General features: G+C 41.0%; 1 protein-coding gene across 9 annotated transcripts in view; it reads left to right on the forward strand.

Moving 5' to 3' along the window:
* phldb1b (pleckstrin homology-like domain, family B, member 1b) overlaps positions 1-24,453 on the forward strand; it is an 83,511-nt gene that overhangs the window by 39,041 nt on the left and 20,017 nt on the right. For 8 of the 9 annotated variants that reach the window (XM_026373214.2, XM_026373246.2, XM_026373200.2 and 5 more), the window contains 3 exons: positions 5,966-6,091; positions 11,408-12,915; positions 23,659-23,964. In XM_026373214.2, coding sequence (XP_026228999.1) covers positions 5,966-6,091; positions 11,408-12,915; positions 23,659-23,964 — 1,940 coding nt within the window. The remainder of the gene's footprint in view (positions 1-5,965; positions 6,092-11,407; positions 12,916-23,658; positions 23,965-24,453) is intronic. The other variant, XM_026373237.2, reaches the window with a different exon arrangement.

Below are 24,453 nucleotides of genomic sequence, written 5' to 3' on the forward strand. Positions count from 1 at the left end.
TGGGGTGAGTGGAAAGAGAAGAGAGAAAAGAACGGCAGGCAATAAAGACAACAACAAGCATCAAGAACACATTTCTTTCTAAGCAGTTGCTAAAGATCAAAACAGACATAAAGGAAAGTGAGTACTTACATGACGTTGTTTAACAAAACCTCTGATGTAGGTGTGGGCGATCTCTCAGGACAATGTTTTCATATCAGTTTATATCGATTTTTATTTCTTTATAAGTCAAATCACTATTTCTGTCAAGCTTATAGCTTCCTTTTTACTCTTAAATGAGATGTGGATGCACCTAAATCGGTACTGGTTGTATGTCTTTTGCTATTAAGTAGGCTATTACATGTGTGATATCACTGTGTCTCTTCATGTTTTTTGTAGGAAGACATGGGGCTGAAATATGGACACTGTGAGGTCTTGCATTGTGCATGCTCTAAAGAATGATACTGCTTCAGATGGTAAAAATGATTAGTATTCCCTGACTTCAACACACACCTCGTGTCCAAACATAGATGTAATGGGTTCTATAAAAGTTCTATCCACCATGTTTAAAAGTGCTATCAAGGAAAAGTTATTTTGCAATACATATCGTTATCGTTTTATCGCCCAGACAGTCTCTCCATATCTGTTGGATGTGTTGACCATAACAACTTATATCATAACATTGGTAGTTTAGTATGAATCTGTCCCTTAATCCCTTTTGTGGACAAGAGATTAGTTAATGCTGCTTTAAATAAATATTTAGAAATACAGAAACAAAAGCCAATTTGGTACACATTTCGGTAAATGTGTACTCATATATCGAAATTGAATATAATTGAAAAAAGACAAGCATACAGATTTTAATTTGCAGAAACCCATGAGTGCTATTCTTTGCTCTAACTTTGAGCCTACATTTCAGGATTTATCTTTCATTTACTCCAAAAAGTTGTGTTACCATTTCTCACTGGAACAAATGGTTCGAGCTACAATAGCTGCACATTTGAAAACAAAATGACTAAATATCAAAAAGCTCCTCCGATGACTGATGTTCATAGAGAATGTGACCCTTGAAGACCCTCAAGACATGGTGTTTCAAGTGTGGAGTCTTATTATGTAGTTCTTAAGCCATAAATGTATTGAGCAGCATTCATATACAGAAAATATACAAAAATATATCCAAAAAATATGCTCATACTGTACCGTACTTTCACTCAAAGCCTCTCCAGTCTAAACAGAAGACTTAGTGGTTTGAGGTGTGGTTAATTTCTCTGCATGGTTAGAGGTTCGGCATGTTCTCGTCTCATTAACAGCCCCGCCCAGTGTCTGTTTAATGTGAGAATGGTACTGCTACAGCAGATCTGTTCAGTGCTGGAGATAAGTTAGGAAAACCCCTACTTTTTGGGTGGAGGCAGCAACAGATAATGTTTACATGAAGCATCAAGTGAGATAAGCTATTGACGAACTCCGGTCTGCTCCCTCTGGAAGACTGGTGATCTTAAATGTTGAAATGTCCCAGCAGACTCCTCTTTAAACATCCATCATACCTGGTTTATTGACTTTACACCAAGTGTTTCCATTAAATTACCTTTCATTCCTGTAATTGCAAAATGAAGCACTGTAGTTTCTCAGTGTCAACATGGTGTGGGCTCTCTGTAATGAATAACTGCATGATTTATGAGCCAGCCCTCTCCCACCGCCTCCACAATGAGTATGATACATGACCCGTTTACTGCAATTCTTGAACTGTTCCAGGGACCTGGATAAATGCTGCATGTCTCACAGGGCCATAAAGCAGCATTTATTTTGGCATGATCTATTGTGTAATGTGCTCTGAAGCATGCATCCTTGCTGTGTGGGGGATCCATCATTATAAGTAGCTGTGCCGTGTTGTACAGGCTGAATTGATGAGCTCTAATTGGCATCAATGAACTTTACAGTTATGGACTTCACAGGCAGCATTTTGCTGAAAGTGTAATGTAGATGCTAGAGCCTATGTATTGATTCTTATTTATTCCAAATTTTCTTTGTGATTCAGTAATAAATCATTAATCCATTTTCTCTTTTTAAGGTTAGTTCCATGGTATTTACTGTCTGTTTTTAGTAATTTCCATTTCCATTTAGTCATTTGGCAGAAGCTTTTATCCAAAGCGAATTACAAGTGATGGCAACAAGGCAAGGAGAAAAACATCAAAGCAAAGTGCTATCAAAGAAGTGATTCTGTTTCATGAGTTGCAAGTACAAGAGAGTTTGTTTTTAGTCCATTATTTTAGTCCATTATTAAATGCTGAGATACATTTATATTTTTTCTATTCTTCTTGATTGCCAATCAGAGATATAATCTTTGATGATTTGTTGAATGCTATTAGAACAACAAGAACGACCTGGATTCAGATCCGTGGGTTGATTTCTTTCTTTGTGGAGTGTGCAGGTCCTCCCTGTGTTTGTGTTTAAGTGTGCATTAGCACGTGTTTTCTTCAGGTACTCTTGCTCCATTGTACAACCCAAAGACATGTGGTTAGGGTTATGGTTAGCTGATGACTCTGCATTGCCAATGAGTGTGAATGTGAGTGTTGCTGATTGCTGATCTCTGTATATCAGCCCCATGGTAGGCTGGTGACCTGTCTAGGGTGTACGCTGCCTCTCAATAGGCTTCTGTGATTAGGATAATGAATAATGTATAATGGTTAATGTAACCAGAGCACAGTAGGAGTATTACTGTGTGGGAGACTCTACCACGAGAAAGGTGGGATGTCTCCAGCAGGCTGGCAGTGGTTCTGGATGTTTTCACCCTCATAAAAAGACTAGAACAGACATAAAGTTCTGGTCAAGTGAGAGCTAATTGCAAGTGACTTTTATTTCCACTACATCACATCAGGGAACAATACAACAACTTAGACTGTATGTGATCAAATGTGTGTGCTCTGCTTTGCTGATGGTACTGATGCACTGTCTGTGGTCCATGACACACACACATGCACACATGCACAGGACCCTGTGGCCACTGGGATGAAGGGTCATGCTCCTTTGGGGCCAGCAGTCAGTGAGTGTCAGCTGTTTGTGCTGAACGGTGAACCTGCAATAGGCTTTGCGCCACTGTAGCCTGCCTGACCCACTGCTGGTTCAGTAAGCCTTTTCGAACACTGTATGAATTTCTTTTTTATATATATATATATATATATATATTATATATATATATATATATATATATATATATATATATATATATATATATATCAGGATTTGATGCATGTATTGTAATGTATTAAAAATAATCAAAATCTTACTTTATTGTGGAGCTGCTAGTCATATCGGCTGAGGATAATAGATAGTTAATTCTTTAACTTCTGGTGCAGAAGCAATTGGTCAGGTGGAGGAAACATAGACATATAAGCAGAGCAGGTCAGAAAAGCCTATTTCTTGGGAAAAGGGATGTAATTCATTTAATGAAAGCGTTTGCATATTAGGGATTTGCACTGGCATTGCTATTATACAGGTATTGCCACAGTGATTACCGCTCTGAATGTAGTGTTTCTGTGAAAAAACAATGTGAAAAAGAAAGTTTGTGGACCATACATATAGTTATATGGCAGGAATTTGTATGCGTGAAGAATATTTTTTTCATAGAAATGAATACATCCAAGATTACTACATTGAACAGTGCAGCAACGGTGATCATTAGTGTGATCATGCACAGACTTATTGTAGAGGGAGAAATTGAGCAAAACATTACATCCAGTCCTGGACTGAAAGTTGTTCACTTAGTGCATTTTTGATGCCTCAAAAATAAAAGCTAGGCAGTGGGAAGATTTAGATGCAAAATCTTCTAATATAATAATAAAATGGCCCTATTGGTAACAAGCACAAAATAATATTAAAAAATACACTGACGGTGCAGTTATGAACCTTAGTCAACACTGTTCTGTAAAACCCGCTGAGTAAAAATGACATAGTGTCCCACAGAGCCATGACAAACCACTCCAGGTCTCACAGTGAGGGATGAGTTTTTTGATGACTATGTCAGATACATGCTGCTTCAAGCTATTGTCTTTTAACCAGCGTTTTCTTTGGAAGTGCCTGAATTGATCTTCGACAGGGAAGTCATGTCAGTGCAAGTCAGGTTGGAGTAGGCTGCGGGTCAGGGAGGTTAGAGGGAATGCTGCCGGCAGAATGCATAGGAAACAGGAGCTCGGACTAAGAGTCAGTGGAGAGCATAAAGACACGGCTGAGCTGACGTGGCTCTACAAACCACAGTATTAGCTTCTCAATAAGTTATTTTCAAATGCCTTTTTCAGCTTCTTTTTGTTTTTCCCTTTCATGACCAAACTGATGGTGTGCTCATTTTCCTGCTGATGAGACTTCCAAATATCAACAGAAACTATTTAAACTGTGGAAAATACCAACCAAAATTATGCTGAGGCTGGTGTTGTAACCACTGAAGGGAATGCTGATGGAAACTTCCCCTGTACTGTTTCCTCCAGATACTGATGGCAAAAATTAAATACTAATGCAAATAAGCAAAAGTCTGTTCTTGGATGGGCCATGCAGCTTGTGGCATTTACTTTAGCCATATAAAATATCTATAAGTGGCATTTAGCACCAATACTGTACTTCTCAGCAATTCTTTATTAGCTAATCTGTGTGCAAGACACACTATAATGTGCACAGTATATGAATTAATACCCCATATAGAAGAACCTTATAGAAGAAACGTTATAAAGCACTATGTTTTTATTGGCGAGTGTTGATGAATAAAAATCCTTTCTAATGTCTGTATGTGTAGGTTTGGGCTTACTACAATCAGCAATGTGTAATATGTTCTTTTAAGTATTAGCTCTTATCTTTGAGGTCTATACCAACAGAGAAAAGCTATTCTAGCTGAAACTTGCTGAATCTTTATGTGCTACCAGAACGGGGGGAAAGGTTTTAAAATAAAAATAGAAATGTATGTTTTTGTTTTTCCTATTGCGACAGTGTCCAGACTTGAGGTGATTTCATTATATTTTCATTTGTACAAAGTGACAAGCAAGTCAGCTCCCTCCTGTTTTGTTTTTCCATGTACAAGTATCTGTGTGATAGTGAAGACATTATCATGTAAGTCAGTACAGCTTCTTTGTGCTATTGGTCCCTGTAGAATCTCTTTGCACTGCTTTCACCCCGGGCACTGTCGGAACAGTTCGGATGCCTGGTGCTTTGTGTCTCTGTCCAACCTGACCACACTTGTTGGTGACTGTTTCACTGGGATACTTAAAGGATTGGTTTGATATTTTGAGAAGTGTTTTTTCTTCTCTTATACAAGTTACATAAGAAGATTCTCTCACTCTCACTTTTGTAAGCTAAATGTGAAGCTGAGGCCAGCAGGCGTTAAGCTTAATTTAGCCAAACCAAAGCGTGCCATGATGTTCATTCAGTTTGTGCACAAACACCTATAGTTGTGTCTTTATGCAGTGCTACATTGTTGTTACACTGTTATCCTGTAATTGTGATATTTATTTTGTACATATAATGAGCCCGCCCCCAAATCTTCCAACCAGATGTCTGATGTCTCCTGCAGTGGAGTCTTCTGCACATTAATAGCAGCTCCCTGCCAGCTGCAAATTCAATAAAGAAGCCCAGAAATATAGGCTATAGGGATAGGGACTCATCACTTGCCTTTTCTTTCCCTTCTTTTATTTATATACCACTGCGTTCAGGGACAGTACAGCGTGTACGCTAGCCATGTTTAAAAGCCCCCAACTCCCGAGTCTGATCCAAATTGTGATTTAGGAGAACTGTTACACCACTATTCAGTAACTGAATTATGAGCATATCAGCTTATGTTTTGCACATGTTACACATTGCATATGTACTGTATGCAAATGATAGAGGGTATCATTTATTGACCAACATACTTTCAAATAATCTTACAAAACTGGGTGGATTCTTAAAACCATTTTTTTAATATGGAAACTACTGAATACAAATATACAAATGCTCTACATCTGTTTTCCAGGCTGTATGCTGTGTTTTGGCCAATCGGCTTTCTTCCGATTCAACCACCCCGAAGAGGCCTTGAAGATGAAGAGCATGATGCCCCAGGGAGCAAGTGTCTCCACTGTGGACTACAGACTGTGTCCAGGTACTGTATGGCACATTACACACTTCATTCACGTGTTTTGCTGTATTTTCCAGAAACATGGGCCCACTGTGAATAAACAAGCTGTGACCTTTTGTCACATGAATAATAAGGCCTAAAGAGCATTTCTCTCCTGAAGTTCCAGTTTGTAGATTAACCTGGAGGGATGAATGGGCCAGATTATTCTAGAGGGCAGCCGGCAGGTGAGAAGGGGGAGTAGTGTATTTTAGAGGTTCTTTTTTTTTTTCACAGCACCACCAGGCATGTTTCCTTCTTTATTACCCGGAGAGGGTGGAGAAGTGACGCACAAGGCGGTCTGAGTGGAATAACAGTATATTCATTTGTTGACACACAAGATCGGGTCATATCCATATAGTCTCTAGAACCTTTAAGTAGAAAAATAAACAATTATTGTCATCTTTAAAACCCAAAATAATCATATTTCAATGTAAGTACATTAAATAAAGGCACAGACTCCCTGTTTGTGTTTGCAGCTCTGTTACATGATTGTTGTTGTCAGTATGAGCCTTTAAAATGCAGCACCCGTTGAACCCCGCAGCCTGAATGGTACCCAGCTGGGACCTGGTGCCGGAGTTCACACCATGCATGTTTTATGGGCATCTCATTCCTCATGTCTCCAGGCAGAGTTTTTAGCTTGTGTGTGTGTGCTTATGTGTGTGTGTGTTCGTGTGCTCGAAATGCTCTTCCTGGCAGGCTCACAAGCGTAAGTGTGTGACTTCTTGGCCGGCACTGTCTATCTGGGCTCTGTCATAGCATCCTGTTGTTTCCCTACTTTTCCCTACTGTTGATGCTGTCTGTCACCAGGGGTTAAGTATAGCACACAGTCGTACTGGCTGCTGTGGACTTCCTGATGCAGTAATGAAAGCCCTCCGTTGTTTAGAAACCTACCATTTTCCTCAATTATGCATTCCTGAGTTGCATTCAGATGAAGACTGCTTATACCACTCCCGTGATAAAGTCAGCATATCTGTCATATCTTCTTAGAAATAAAATGACACTGTTATCTGTGTATAAACTTTAGAATCAGACATTGTAATAGCAAAATCCAGCTAAACCAACATTTTTATACATATATCAGCTCTTCTGTGTTAAAATAAAAGTATGATTTCAATTTATAATATATTTTAAACCTGCTGATACATATTACTATAATCAGCTTAGGTCTCTTCAGACTCCAGGAAGCTAAATGTGTCTCATAGTGAATTTAACGGTCTTACCTACAGGGACAGGCTAACAGTCTAAGTTGCCTTCACTGACTCTGTTTGTTCAGGAAGGTATGCAAATATTTAGGGCCAAATATGTAGTTTAAATATCTGTGTTTTTCTGAAAAGGTGGATACATGCACTAACATCCAAACTAATTATTACCAGTGTATGAAATATAATATTTATCATGAGATAACACAAAGAAAGGGCCATGGACTGTATTTAATTATTAAAACTGGCTATTTAATTATTAAAACTAGCTTCACATCACATTGTTGTGAAATGAAGAGATAAACAGCACAATCAATTAGAATTTGATGGTGATATTTAAGGTAAAACCTGCAGCTCTGACACTAGGCTGAGCTACGGTCTGATAATCACCAGTTGGACTCATATATATATACGAGAGTCAATGGTACAACTGATTGTTTCGTAACTAGTCTACAGTGCTGTTTCTTTGTCATGCATCTCTGAAACATTCACCTGTCTGTTGTTCAGTTTTGGGAAGCTTTTGCCCAGTCACTGACCAGCTGTCTTTATTAGCCAACCGTCTTTCAGCTACCACCCCTTCACTGATTGGGCATTTTCATGTGCTTCTCTGCCAAGGCAGCAGACTGCTTTGTGGACCCAAGCTGCTTACTTAAAGAGGTAGACGACTGGGGTTACAGAGACTATTTATAGACGTCCACCTTCTCTCTACTGTCTACCGTCTCTCACAGGTTTCCCCTTCTGTCCCTTCCTGCACCCAGCCAACAACCTCCTGTTCGTTAGCCTTGCTTTTCAATAAACAGCTTTATCTTCCTGTGATTTAGCTTATCTGTCACTGGCTGCTTGACAGTCTGTAAAAACAAGGCCTAAAGAGAGAGCTGAATGTTTGTGATGCTGCTGATGGTTATTATGTGTGCAGAAAGGCACCACCACCTGTTGGATCGATTGTGATCAAATGTTCTTTGAATTTTTATCGTGGCCGTCAATAAAATAGGACAACTTTAGACAACAAACAGAATCGTTTAAACACGTATGTGCTTTTATCCCTCTAGGGTAATATTGTTCACTATAACATTTCATGCTTCCGGATCAGTGCTGTCTCTATTGTTTTTAGGTTTTAATCATTTTTTTATATTGTTTCATTCAGTATATAATGTGAGGAAGCTAGAAATCTAGTTAACAGTTTTCATTTAGCTACCTGTAAAATGCAGTTGTAGATTATTAAGCTACCATGAGACTTGAAATCAATCTACTCTGCTTCACATAGCTATTCAGGTATTACACTGATAAAAGTACATTTAATAAGAAAATAAAAAACTAGTCATGCAGAAATAATTGGTCTTGCTGCTTAGTGAATCTCAATAACTGGAAGCTTTGACAGCACCTTAACCATAAGATATTTTTTTAAAAGTCACGTACTATAGCTCTAAGTTCGCTCCTCAAAGGTTTTGGTTAGTTTAATTAATCTTACGAAACAGTATTTTCACTGGACCTAGGACTGACTTCTTTTCTCTTAAATGTGTGTTTAGACAGTATTATATTCGGAATGTATGAATGAGTCAAATTTAAGCAGATCTGTTGGTAGAAAGTACATTTTGTTGAATACTTTAAAAGGTGTGTGCTGGGTTTTAATAGTGCAAAACATTGTTTACTTGCAAAAACATTAAATTAAATAGGGTAAAATTTGGCTGTGGCTTAAGTTGCATGTATGAGGAATGACAGGATAAAAACCACAGTCTTTAGCATTAAACAAAACAAAACAGAATACCACATCTGTAGGTTCTGTTGTTTAAGCCTGGGACTCTATTTTGATGATTTGTTGATGCTTTCTGCTGTGACTCTAAAACTGTGCTTTAAATCAAGCTGTAGTTGACATCACCTTGTAGAAGAGCAACCTTAATTTAGCCATGACACCGGAAGTCAAGGGTTTGCAAAATACATACATATAATGTTTTGCGCGTGTGGTCTCATGTTTGAGTTTACTGTATATGTGCGATTGAGAACACTAGGGGCATTGTTTGCATTTGATATACTCGATCAAATCTGTCTGTCACACGAGGATGGACTTTAATATAGTCCGTTCGGTGTCTGACATAACCCGAGTTAAGTTTATTTTGATAGGTATGCAGGAAATGCATTACGTTGTAGTTAACTTGGCGCCTGTGAGACGTATGCAGCGGCACAGCCTAGCACCCCAACCCCCGGCTGAAGCATCACCTCGGTGTGTGTGGAGCCCGGTGAAGCCAGGCACGACAGGGCTCCGTCACACCCGGTCTGTTACCGTTGCTCGGAGGATGTGGGCCTAAGTGTGTGTCACAGCACTGACACTGACCGGGTCGCAGTTGTATTCCTTCATGTGAGTAACCCTATTACTTAACGCCTGAGCTTTGGGTGAGAGAAGTAATACGAACCGGTCATACGCCAAACTCCATTCAGAGTCTGTCGGTTTAACGTTCACTCGCTAATCTGAGAAAATACCCACAGCGTAGGACATCACACACGTAATCCGATACACTGAATCTTCGACCTTTATTCAGCAAAAAAAGTGACCAATAAATATGTCCTTAACTCGAAATAGTCTTTTCGCGGGGGTCACGGTAGCAGCGTTTGTCCTTATGAGGTGAAATGTTGACAACGGCAGATGATCCAGCGTGTGGTTATCGAAAGCTAAATGATGATGACAATAATGCCGAATTGTAGTGGTCATCAAAACCGTTTTAATTATGATTTGTCGTGCATGCAATTTGACAGATAACTAAGCTAAGGTAAAATTGACAGATTTTCAACGGAAGTTTGGCAGAGGCTCGAGGCGATAGTCCAAGTCAGTATCCCATGACATCATTGCTTGGGCTTTCCCTCAGCAAAAGGCTGGCATTTATTTTTGTCACCCCACAACCCCATCGGTTGTATGTAACAATCAAACGTTTGTAATCTGTGAAAAATGATTATACATGGAGCTTAATGGATACACTGTATGAGCTTTGCTGCATCATTTCAACGACAATATATTCAGATTTCATTGTGGTCAGGCTGTCATCAGGGCAGAGTCATTGTAGGGGAGCAGGCAGGAAGCTGCTCCTGTCTACAGTGAACAAGCAAACCTAATGTATTATTTGCAAAGCTTCTATATTTTAGAGCTATTGGGATGCATTACATCACATTTCTATATTTAATTCTATTCTGATCAATGCTTGTGTTATTGTTCTGTATGATTTCTGATGTCATTAACACATCACTGAACATAATCTATCCTTCTGTTGTCTTCTTTTACCTTTTACTGATGATAACTCTGTGCTGCAGTTAGACAAGTCAGTTGAAACAGATTTAATTTAGTGTTAATAAAACCTGATCTGTGCTCTGATTCTTGTCTCAAAGCCATGCTGGTGAATCTGCCACGTGGTTGTGCATTTATGTTGCCATAATCCACTATGCTGACATTAAAGAGAGACTGTTAAGATTAGATTACCTGGCCTGTGTCCTATGTTGCTTTTGGCTACACAGTAATTGGGTTATGTAAGCACATTTTCTCCTGATCTCTCTTCAGTGCCCAGGCCTGTCTGTTCATCTCCTTCCTTGCTTACCACCCCTTTTTTGCTTCATGCTTATTTGTGCTTGCCTAGATCCTATGCTGAGCTGACTTTGATGATCTTGAATGTATCTTGAAGAGTAAGGTCAAGTTACAACTGGACATGGAATCTCTGAAACGTAGTCAGAAATGTGTTTTACATGTAGAAAAAATATAAACACAGGAAGAAAAGGATTTTAATAAATAAACATGTTAATTTCTGTAGGCACAGAAACACATATTAATCGAGCCAGTAAGGAAGAAACATTATGAGGTCATGAAGACATCTTATGTTGGTTATGGAAAATCATAAGAAAGTAATCCAGGCTACAATGGGCATCCTGTAAGGAAACATACAAGCAAAAAGGAAAAGCTCCAGAGAAGGCATCGAGTTTCATTGTACTGTATAAGCTGTTTTTAATTGTAGAAATACAGTATTACAAGTAATCAAGTATGAATATATTCTGTTTTGTACCCATTGCATGCTTTTTGTTTTTGAGCCAAAGCCTGATTATTGTTTTCCTTCATCTTCTCCATCAGACACAGAGAGTTTGGTCAATGGGAATCACCAGGCCAATCCAGCTCAGTCTTCCCCAGCTCCTGGAGAGAGAGTCCAGTCTGAGCACAGTGCAATCGTCAGCTCTATTGAGAAGGACCTACAGGACATCATGGACTCCTTAGCCATGGATGACCCCCAGCCTTGTTCCTCTGAGGCCAAAAAGCCCCCCGGAGGCCAGTCCATTCCCCACTCCCCTCTGTCGCCCATGGTCAATGGAGGGGGCCGGTACCTGCTGTCCCCACCTACTAGCCCTGGGGCCATGTCTGTTGGTTCCAGTTATGAAAACACATCGCCGCCCTTTTCCCCCCTCTCTTCACCCTCAGCAGCCAGCAGTGGGAGCTTTACCAGCCCATCTCCTAGTGGAGGACCCCAGGACCAGAGTTCTTCTCTACCGCCAGTGCCTGTACGCTCCTCTAGCTACAACTTCACCTCCCAGCCTCCGCCTGTACCCCAGCCTCGGACCATACTGCCTAACTTCAGCAGCAGTGGGGCAGGTCAGAAGGTTCAGGAAAGCCCCCGGCTTCCGAGGAAGTTCTTATCAGAGACTCCTCCAAGCCCCAAGCCGAGCCGCAGAGGTCTAGGCCAAGATGGGTCTGAGAGCCCTCGACAGACTTCTTTTCTGTCCTCTAATGAGTCTCTCACTAGTAGAAACATTGTGCCAAGTAGCCCCAGACTAACTCCTAAATTTTCTACCTGTTCATCCCCCTCGCCTTCCAGTCCCAGGACCAAGACAGCCACAGTGCTCCAGGAAAGACCTGCCAGCCCCTTTAGAGAGCAGGCCAGTCTTTCTGATCGCTCACTTACCTCAAGTCCCTCCAGACAGCTTTCCCAACCCACCAGAGCCTTTCAGCCTCCTTTAGACCCCATTGTCCACATCATCCAAGGGTCGCCACTTCAGCAGCATTCACGTTCACTGCAACCCCCAGAAAGTCCTCGGTTGGCCAGGAGAAACCTGGAGATGAATGGAAGTAGCGGAACAAGCAGTAGTATGAGAGAGCTGCCCCCACTTAGCCCCTCTTTGGCCCGGAGAGGGATCCCGGTACTCCCAGGGGCACTACCAGGGACAGTCCCCAACTTGAGGACTCCAGATAGTCCCTCAGGTCTCAGCAAACTTGTTCCAGAGAGTCCCAGGCTTCGACGCAAGAGCGGATCAACATCAGAGGAACCAATGTGCAGTAGGGGGATCAGAGCCCGCAGTCCATCACCTACTTCTATGATGATGGAGGGCAGTGGTGGTGGTAGTGCTGGGGCACGCAAGGCAAACTTTGGAAATTCCTTGTCTCCTGCTTACAGTCTAGGCTCCCTGCCTGGCTCATCCCCTGTAGGTAGCCCCAGGACGCACAGGAAGATGTCTGCAGGGAGACCCCATCCTGGCATGAGGGAGAGAAAGAACAGCATCACGGAGATCAGTGACAATGAAGACGAACTGCTGGAGTACCACCGGCGACAGAGAGAGGAGAGGCTTCGAGAGCAGGAGATGGAGAGACTGGTGAGTCAGTAAGAAACCATATCACCGCTGTCCTTCACTTTAGAATTTTATAACAAAACTATAACACACATCAACATCAGACCATTGTTATGAGCCTGAGGTCAAGAATTTAAGTGGCTTACTGTAGATAAAAACCAGCACTACTGCACCAGCTCTAGCTAGAGGGTTTGGATTTTTAGTTTCAGAAACTAATATAAAATTAAGTTATTGCATATTGAAATGCTGAACAAAAATGTCAAATTCCAGAAATTGCATTATTGGTGGAACTGTGTTTTAGGAAATGGAAGGTCGCTGCTATTTACAATTTCAGTCAGCATCATCCTTTCTCTCCTCTGCTAATGATCCTTAAATAATGTTGCACAAATGGTCTTGTTAAAACAAGTCAGTTGAGATAATTTCAATGACTTTCAATAACTTTCTTCTTACTCATTAATTATGGAGATTACATTAGTACGGCTATCACATAGACTTCTAATTTGCAATGACATGTTGTAAATATTCCTGCAGAAGTTTTGTCTAACTTTAATCTGTATGACCTCCTGAAGGAAGGGAGTGTAATGATTGCAGTATCTCAGTGTTTGTTTGGAAAAGCAGGCGTAACCAGGCCCATAAACCATGTCAGTGAACTGTCTGTAACTTGGCTGTCTGGCTGTCTAAATTGCTGCTGCCATGTGGTCTCAGGGCACCCAGATGAGCCCATAGCAACCGCATTGTTTGTTGTTTCCTCAACTGAACAGAGGTGGGTGGGGGGTGGCAACATCAGCAGACATCTTGAACTTGTCTGCCAGCCTGAATGAAACTGCTGCGACCAAAGTCCTTTTAAAAAAGCGTGTTACATGTCTTTGTGCCTGCGTAAGAAAACGTTTGTGTGCCTGCCTGTAATTACAAAGTGTGTGTAAGACTAAGTTGCGTACACTGAGACTGACACAGCATGCCCCCACTCTGCATGTACCAGGTCATATTCTAGTAGCTCCCGTAGAGAGGAACAGCAGTAAAAAAGTGTGTTCACAACCACCTTACCCTACCTAACAGTGAGGTGGGCAGTTGTAAATGCTACGTGTCATGAAAGAGCAACTCACTCATCTTAGTTATATCATCAAACCAGGCTTAACACGTGAACCTGGTCTTATGTTCAACTCTTCGTTTTCCTCCTTTGAATAGCATTTCTTTTTTCACTGCTGTTTGTCATATCAGTTTCCCTATGCTGTTCTGTACACCAACCTTGGAGAACAGGTCAAAACATTGGTTTCCACTGACCAAAACATGATATCATTATGAAGGTACAGCCTGCTGCTGTAAGTAAAATGAATTTATGTTGACAGTTGAAATATAGTATATATACTATATTTCAACTAATTTTTTACCTGATCTAAAGCTATTGTTGTCCCAAAATTTCAGTTTTAATAGCTTTTAAAAAACATCACAAGTAAAACAACCCAAGGCTGTCCCACTGAGAGCAGTTGAGAGGCATCTTGAGAGAATGAACAAGGAAGGTCAGCGTAGACATGTGCGCAGACAACACAGACTACAACAATAGTTAGATATTGAGAAATAGAAACAGGATGAAGAAGAAACACCTTTATTTTGTCATATTTTACATGTTACAGATGAAATTTGTCCTCTGCATTTAACCCATCCCCTGGGGGAGCAGTGAGCAGCTACATGCAGCGCCCGGGGAGCTAGTGTGGAGTGTCTCGCTCAAGGACACACCTGGTGTCTGTGGTGGGGTTTGAACCCCGAACCTTCTGCATCCAAAGCAGATGATCTACCCACTGAGCCACCAGGCTTGGATCTGTAGGATCTGTACCTATGTATTTTTCCATGCTAAGTAATTATTGTTCAGTATAATTAAATTATGAAATATTCAAAGTCTAACAACAAGTGATGCAGTAGATGCTATGCAGACAGTACCACTTGATGAGAGATTGAACTGCGTAGTAGAAAGTGGACGTCACAAATTCAAATCTCGACAAAAAAAGTCTGTTTCCCTGCACATTTCATGAATACAATTCTTTATTGCTTGTTGTTGGTAATTAGCCCACCTGCCACACTAACAGCTAGTTTAAAGGAATGCTATTAGTATAGGTTCATGGTTGTCTGAATGCTTTTTCCCTCTTCTGAGGAAGAAGATTTGTAGAGGAAGTTGTAATGTTGTGATTGATATGACATAATATAAGCCATTAACCCCTCCATTGCTCATATTAGATTTCACATACCACAATCAGTCGGACCTTAAATCCTTTGTTCTTATTAAAAGGTCATCAGCCACAACCTTTGGACTACTACAACGGCAAGCATGCAAATGACAATATTTGCAGTAGATATGTGCATCCATCTCATGTCATGCAAGGTCAGGAACACAACTTGTGTTGAGTAAGTAAGGCACACAGGGTGAGGGTTGCCTGAGACTCAGAGACAACACTGCTTAACTGCCTATGTTGTGTTATTGTATTTTTCTAGCACAGAAACTCACAGCTCTTTGAAGAGGCAGGGCGTGGAGCTGCAGGGCCTGTAATTAGTCACAGTTTACTCGCTGTCATGACAGATTTTTCTTGCCTTAGAGCGTCTGCATTGAAAGCATTTCACACACACAGCCTGCTACTCATTCACACAACTGATTACCAAAAAACAAAGTTATATGAACAGCAACTCTGGGAAAAGTTTATTCAGGAAAAAGACTGTTATTGTGAAATCAACAGGAGTATAGAGCTCAGAGGCAGCAGGAGGCTACAGGAGCGTTATAGCTACAGCTACTCTGAGCCAGATACTTGACTTTGAACGCTGCTGTTTAAATGCAGCTTGAAGGCATTTTTTAACTGTGTAGCACCCCCTGTCTCAACAAGTTGCATTATGGGGAAATAACAAATGAATAAATTATATTTATATGGACAGAGCATAGTGGAGCAGGAAGAGCTTCTCATGCTACTGCAATCTTGATAGCCAAAAGTTGCATATTGTAACTTTAAGGACACACACAAATGGGTCGAGAGCCAGTTATACTGAAATACACTGCATCCAGTGGAGCTTAATAATGGGGACTAACATCAGAATGTGTTTTAGTCCTCATTTCATGAGTGGTAGTGCAGTACTATATGTACTCCTTTAAACCTGAAAAAGATTATAAAGTAGTACACGGTGATGTGCATCAGTGTGAAATATGGATATAAGGGTCATGTGGGGAGTAATTAATGGTATTGGTAAATAATGTCACACGACAAGGAAAACTCCTTAAGCAGCATTTAATAAGGCTAAATTATGTTTTTCCTTCCGAGCACAGAGGTAAGCCCTCTGTACTACCCGGTGTGCCAGGCAAGACCATTTTCCAGCATCCTTCTGGTCCAAGCTGTCCGGCCTGGCACCGCTCCCTCCATGTGGCCGTCTGTCTGACACACTGTATTGCCAAACACACTTGGCTCATAAGCCAAGTGGCATGCTTCATCTGTGGCGCGCGCACACACACACACACACACACACACACACAAACACATTGTTCCTCTGTTTTTTAAAGAGGACCTCATCTTTCTTGCGATGTAAATGTTACATCCTAGACCCATTCTTGTAGCACTGGAGACATATGTGTGTGCTGTTATACTGAGGAGGCATAAAGTGAGTTTGCCTCTGTCTTACACGATGTGGCGACCACAAAACTGCTAATTTTAACATTTTTAAAAATGTTTCTAAATTTTTAAAAATTGCTGCCTAATGCATCTTTAATAAAGGCCTACATCACAAGGCTTTATCACAACTTTCACAAAATCACAACTTATTAATTATTGCTCCAGTTTTGTATATCTTTCCTCAGGCAGAGATTTGATTTAGTGGCATTTAAAACAAATGTTGTACTCTGGCCTTGATCCTCTTTATAAGGCCACCAACCACCTGAACACGCGCTCTTGTCCCTAACCTCTATCTTTTGTTTTTAGTTTTTTGTGCCGAGAAAGATATTACAAACGGTGTGAATGCGTGAAAGGCAGAAAAGTATTTCCTGCGTGGCTGGTATCTTTGCTACCATCCATGAGGATTAGCAGAGCAAATATACTCTCGCACTCATCCAACAACATCTTGTAGAACAAGACCAAATATATCCTGCTACTGTGGGACACCAAACATGCCCACCCAGACTGCCAAATATATCCTGCACCTACACTGATACGAAGTGCTGTACAAAGCCACTAACCAAGTGAGTGCAACTTTTACAGTTTTTTGTAATGTACAAGTAGAGAAAGAAGAAGAGGCAGTAAAAATGTAAACTTCAACAACTTGTTTTTTTTTAAATCACTTGCTATGAGGCAGGTGATGTATGATTCTGTGAGTGTTATGGCTGAAAACTAAGCAGGGCTAGACAGGAAAGGAAAGACGGGCTCGGATAGATAAGACGGTTAAGTAAAGTTTGTGGCTCTCTATCTGGGACAGCGATAAATCTGTTCCTCCGCCCATCCACAGGAAAGCTGCAGTAATCCAGTCTTGAGACAGCACCAACAAACATGCCACGTGTGGATTTTGTCCAACTGAAAACAAGAGACAGATTAGGATCCGGTGTTTAAATTATTTCTGTACAGTTGCTGTTTGATTTCTAGACCATGATGATGATAAGGATGATGATGCAGCTCTCTTATTGGAGTTGGTATGTGCTAATGTGGCATGTAGTTTACCGCTACATGCCACATTATGACTGTAGTCCTGCTTTATGTTGTTTTTTGACCTCTCCACTAGAGGGGGTCATATACCTGTTGAGTAGTGTAATGTAAATGTAGCCTCTTACAACCAGGTTGAAAAAGTATTGGTAACACCATCACCAGCGGTCTATGTTCCAGTTTCTTCTATACAGTATATGATTCCCCACAGTTCTCTTCCTTTTAACAGTTTTATTCACAATATCCAGTTTAGATGGTGCATTCAGTCTGAATCTACTCTTATGATTATTTAGTTGATAATGTCAAATTTGGGTCCCCATAAGAAAAGAAATTCACAGGCACACTATAAAAAGTATGACTGCAGTCATGAATTAAGCCTGTCAGACCATATCCTTTCCCACCACTGAACCATGAGCCACCTCCTTGGCCTTCTGGTTCTCCTCCTGTCTGGCAGCTCCATCCTCAGAATTCTTTTCCCCATATGCTTCAAATGCCCACATGATCTGAGGCTTGCCTCTCTGACTTTCTTAGAAATATTGTACCTGAGCTGTCCTTCTAATATACTCATCCCTCATCTTATCCTTGTCATCATTCCCAGCTAAAATCACAACTCTGCTACCTCATAAATAATCACAAAATCTAAATAGTTATGTCAGTCAACTAATCAATTGAGTTATCTTTGCACTTCAAATGTACATTTATATTATTTCTGTCCTTTCTTACTTTCTAACTTTACTATATTCCAAAATAGTAGGATGTAATAGACCTCAGTTTTGGTTTTTGATTTTTGGAGAGGTGGGTTGGATGCTTACAGAACTTGGATGATTTACTTTGTGCTGTCACTGAACACCTCATCATTAAAATTTCAAAAGAGAAGTAATTACAGCAAGTTACACTGTGATCAAATGTGGTACAAAAATTGTTTTTCTTTTTTTTTTTCAGTTTAATGGCACTTCAAAGTGTGTTTCATCTCTGTTATCTGTTCCTGCCTATGTTCAATTCATCAGCCTATTTCAAGTAAAGAGCAGACATGCATACGGTATAAAGTTCTGCTTGGTATATAAAGCCCATTTGCTTTTCTTAGAACCAACTTGTAATAACTTCCCACTTGAGGAAGTCCCTACACATGCTGATCTCTAAGCCCACCCCTGTTCCACTTCTCACAAGACCTGGGTACGTGGGGGCTGAGGTTGGGGGTGGGCCCCTCTCCATCCATCCCAAAGTAGCACAGCTGCTTGTGAAATTACTTTACAGCCCAGTGGACTGAGACTCAAAGCAGCAACATCTTCCAGTCCTGTCAGAGCTGTAGAGTAGGTTCTGTTCCTGTGTCATGGAGCGGTGTCATGGTCAGAGCAGAGAGCAGGCTCTGGTGCATCTGTTCTCTCTGGCTAAAGAGAAGCCGGTCTTTCTCAACAGCATTGCAGCACTCATAAAGGTATGCCCTGCCTCTTGTTGCTCTCTGAATGGGTTTTAAATAGACTTTGGATGTTCCTGTGGTGGTGACTTTGCTTTTCATTTGGATAATGCATGTACTGTTCAGGGCCTGTTGACTCCATGTGATGCCATGTGGTTTCCACTTTCAGCTGTTTGAGTCATTAACACGGGGCTTTTAGGGGTTCAGGCCGCTTTAGAGAGAGAGATTTCGGAGAAATGTTACATATCTTAACATAACGGCAGGCAAAATGATGATGTTTCAGAGAATGTAAAGAAAGTGACATTGAAGATTGGATTCTTGAAATTAACCCCACAATTCCAGTATATCTACATGATTCAATTTGGGGAAATTTAGGACTTCAATCACTCAGTTACACACAGTTGCAATCATAGTAAAGTGCTGAGGGTAGTGTTCAATGTTGCTCAAGGGCACCACAGTGGTGTTAATGAGGGAGGGACAAAACACAAGCAAGGTGGTTTATAACTCTTTGTCAAGACAATGTTAGGCAGAATGGAAAGCCTCGGGGTATTTTTACCCAACTGTCAAATTAAATATTGTAAATAGTTAAATGTGGATCAAGACAAGGTTCCAAAAGCTAAAGTAAGGTGGAAAAACTGGCCTTGAGAAAGTCAAGATGCAAACACATCCACCACCAGTGTCGTTTAACAGGAGCCAATGTTGTCCCTCAAAAATAAACTAAACATAGCTTGAAAATAGTGTGATACACTTGTATCTGTGCTGACCAAAGAACCACACAAACAGTATCATTAAATCTTCTAGTAAGATACAATACTGTACATCATAATTCCTCTGGCATGTTGTGAATGGAAACCTGGCTGTTGAGCTGCACACAGCTGCATTATGCATCATCTAGCAGGGCGACTGTTTATTTTTCACTGATGTTTACTTTGGCTGATATTCTCCCTATAAATCTCCTCTGGCTAAACATGCTCACATATTCAGTACAGCGATGCACTACTGTACACGCCACCTCATATTGTTTTATATGAGCATATTGATATTTAATCTCATAATTTCTTGGGCACAGCAAATGATTTACCTTAACAAAGCTGATGCAACTGGCTGCACATGTTGCAGGCTTGGTTTTATCTCTATCCCATAACAATAATCAAACCATAAGCCTGCTTATTATCTCCAGCAGTGTTTAGAGAGTGTATAAATGTGACTGCCGTCTAGCCTTTGATGCTCTCATCTCTGTGCTGGCAGTGTTTAACATGAGAGCTGGAACCCCGGTCTTCACTTCAACACATGCCTCCAGCGCTTGGATCCCATTTGAATAGGAGGCTTCAGCGGTTTTAAATGGCAGCCACCCCCACCAGGAGCAAAAACTATAGTTTTATCTTAAAATCAGTGCGAGCAACACAAGCGCGGGGGGACCACCAGCTTATTATCCAGAGAGCTTGGCTGCACTGCTGGAGAGCCTACTTTTCTAATTCCCCTCGCCTGCCTTTGATGCCTGTGTGTTCCACAAGGGAAAATAAAGCAGCAGCATAAAATAAAATAGAAATGTTGTATTTCTTGTTAGCGTCATCTGTTTGTTCCTTCTCTGAGACCATGTTGAACTCTCCAGGGATCAGTGTGTGATCATGAATGGGGTTTGTTTTGCAGACTGTTAAAGAAACGCTGAGTGTAATTCTTCCCTTCCACCTGCAGATATATGTAGAGAATAAGGCTTTGTTGAACTATCCCAGTTTACTGTTGAAATAGTACGCGTGTGAGAGTTCTGTTTACGCCTGTGACGTAGGTGAACATGATGAAGAGGAATACAACTGTACAGTAACTGCTCTGATCAAAGGTACCCAGATGAGGATTGGCCCCGGGGTACTCGGGGACCGCATGCTTAACAGAGGGAGATATGAGGAAGAGATGCTTACTCCTGGGAGGATGAAACTAAGTAAAATGAGGAGAGTATACTAACTAAATTAGAGAATAGGTTGAGATGTAGAATGTCATGTAAGAAAATTATCTACAGTACATAGAGGAATAATGGGATTAGTTGTAAACAATGCACATTGAAAGTAGAAGCTGTTTGTTGTGTTCAACATACCAACACTGCACTAATTGCATTGAGTAATATACTACAAAGAAGAGACAACATTTGACTTAATAATACTCTTTAATGATTTTAACTTTTCAAAGAATAAAACCTTTCGTACTTCTGCCTTACCTGGACAGCTGTAACCAGATGAGATGTAGTCAGTTGGTTCATTATGGTACGTGAGAAAATAGTTTCTCCTTGTGCACACCTGCCATTTGTTGCCACTGAAAACAGTTGCCTGGGAGCTCTGTCACTGCCATCTTCATGGGTGGGGATGGGGGGTTGTTGTTATGGTTGTGTTAGGAATTGTGGGTGTTACTAGCTTTCAAAGGCCAGTATTTGTTCATCTGTCTTTTGACCAAGCTGGCTTGATTTGCCTCACTTCATGGTTGGAGCTGTGACTTCACACAAAGTCCATCATGAGAGTGAGTAAACCCAGGTTTTCAGTCTTTCTTTTTTCCTTTCACATTGAATTATCTTTTAGGTTAATGGTTAGGAAAACCTTTTATAGACTGGTGAAGTTGATTTGAAAAAAAGAGGATGAAGCTGTCTGTTACATATGTCATGTATCATGGCACAAGTTAAAGGCAGTTTAATAGACTCACAGAACAATTGCTGAATGTTGTTCAGAGCAAAACTTCTGTGTTTCCAACATGGTTACAGGAGCTTGGCAACTGTTAAAAGGATTTGGATTAACACAGTGACCTGTTGTACCATCCTGTTCCTTCCCAGCCAGCTCTGTGCAAAGTGTTTTAGAGCCTGTGGCAGCAGCCACCTCTGAACATAAAAATTCCTCTGGGATTTATAAAGACCCACATGAGCCACAAAACTCAGTAAATATGGAATTTGTGCAGCAAGTGCTGATTAGCAGTATAATTTGAGTGCAGTTTGTGAATCAAGCATCAAATTTGATGCTGTGTCAAGTTGATTTATGTTTAGGCTAAATAAATGTGATGGTATAAAATCTGTCTGAGAGCCTGCTGCTCATCCATCACACAGGTTTGGTAGCCTGAAGGCTGTCTAGCAATCAAACAGAACAATGATAGTTCTGGCTTTCAATCAGCTCTCCTGACAAAAACAAGACAGTCATCACAACACTGAGTGTTCTAATCTATGTGTATGTTGAAGCAGATGTTGAGGGGGAGGACTCATGAGTAGTTGTAGACTTGCCAGTGTTTGAAGTTTGACTTGTTTTTAGGGAATATACAGTAAAGCACTGTTCTACAGCCTAAAGGGCTCTTTTACTCCCACCCACTCAGTTAAAAGCTAACCGGTCCCAGATTACAGGTTAAAGCCAATAGTGGGGCTGTATCGCCAAATCATGCAGATGCTCCTTCAGTAAGAAAGCTATGCTCACTCCCACTGTCTGTGGGGGAAATTTCACTAAGGAGTTATTTGGTTTGCCAAGTGTTCCTACGCAACAAGAAACGGAACTAGATCCCAAGACCATAATAGAACAAAGTGTTTCTTTTATTCGAAAACCTTATTCATTGTACATGTTGAGGATATACTTTGCTTCTAATGAGGTACTGTCTGACTGAGTTTGAAATTAGTCTTTAAATGCTAATTCTGTTTCATAGTATGGCTGGTTGTGTGAGCATACTTTATCTTCCACTAAAGACACTTAGGATGGTAAACTGGAGTCAGGTGGAATTTCTGACTCTTTGCTTATGAAATCAACATATTGTATAATCTTGTCTTGGAGGCCATGCACTGGAGCCAGCTGTTCTGAATTTGATTTCACTGGACTGCTAGTGTGAGCTGACCAATGAGACCAATTACTGAACACTTGTTGTTCTGTGCCTATAAGGGCCACAGTGCTGTGTAGATGCAGTGTGGGTGACTCTGCAGACCTCAGAGATGCTCTGTCTGCAGCTAAGCTGTTCAGCAGTAGACAGCAGCTGACATTTAGAGTTCAGAGGTTAGTCTGTTGGCACTGTCTGCCGGGGCCCCCTTAGGTAGATTGGCCCCTCACAGTGACAACTGGGCAGTCAGTCACAGAGCCTGACCACCAGGCAGTACCCTGAAGTGAGGGGCGAGAAGACTCTTGACAGACTTCACGTCTGCCCTGATTCAATCCGAGACCGTGGCACATCCGTCCTGTAGATCTTTCATGCAGTAGTGTAGTGTCAGATCAGCAGATAGAGTTCCATAATAGTTTCCTGCGTAATCGATGAAGTGGGACACTGGTAGCCTTTGGCTTATTTAAATGCTATTGTTCCATACTATAATGATTTGTTACCTTACAAATTAAAAAAATCATACTTTAAGCAAGGAACGATATTGTGTTTTTTTAGATCTTGTTTTAGGAAAATTAATGTAGCATTAAGAACATACAACCATATGCATACATTCTGAGTAAAAACACTGCCATCTAGTGGTCTAGGGTTTTTGCATAAAAGCTATTAACAAAAAATCTGATACAAGAAAGAAGAACTGATACAGGATCACAAAACGAACAAATAATGTTGCAATGCTCCATCATTTCAATATTTTCTACATATATGTTATGTTCAATCATAGACTCACTGAGATTGTGATGGTGCGATTTACATGCATATTCTGCTGGTAAATTTAATGATGTCCTTCTTTGGTTGTGCTTGGTTTTGCCACAGGAGAGACAGCGACTAGAGACCATCCTAAACCTCTGTGCTGAATACAACAAAGGAGAGAATGCAGACCTGGACCCCCTAGTCTCAGGGAGGACGGGGCTGGCAGATGGCTCTGGGCGGCGACCCTCCATGGACAATGTCCTGGGAGGAATACTGTCCTCACCTGCTGTCCACCTGGCGCACAGACAGAGGGAGAACGACGAGGAGAATCTGAAAGAGGAGTGTAGTAGCACAGAGAGCACTCATCAGGAGGTGAGGACATCTCCCGCTCCCAGCACAGCATCAGCACTGCACAATGGAGACAGACAGGTTAGAGGGAGTGCTTATTTCCCATCAAAGACGCTCACTCTGCATGCCGCTGTCAAACCAGCATGTGCAAGTAATGTGCTTGGCTGTGCTATATCAGAGGTTCTTAAAAGAAGGTAAAGGAGCCACCAAGCATCCAAGAGAGGATTCAGTAGGGTCCTGAAAAAAGGAAAAGAAAATGACTTGTTCCTTTTTTTTTTTGTTACCTTTTAAAACAATGGGCTTTTTGTTTTAACCGTGGCTTCTGCGTGGACCTCTCCATTCCATGTTTGTTCCTTCTCATCTGTTCTTACTGTCTGTTCTGTTTGATGTCACAAATAGAGCTATTACTGTACTACTGTATTTTTACATTTAGGGGAGTAATAGTTCATGTATTATGTCCTGTCATGTCATTATCCCACAGTTTTAAGTTGGCTGAAAATCATCTGAAACTGTAGCACACTACGAAAGACGCCATAATCATCAAATAAAATCATCAATACTAATCAATGT

This window comes from Anabas testudineus, chromosome 13 (genome assembly GCF_900324465.2).
Source record: "Anabas testudineus chromosome 13, fAnaTes1.2, whole genome shotgun sequence".
NCBI lineage: Eukaryota > Metazoa > Chordata > Actinopteri > Anabantiformes > Anabantidae > Anabas > Anabas testudineus.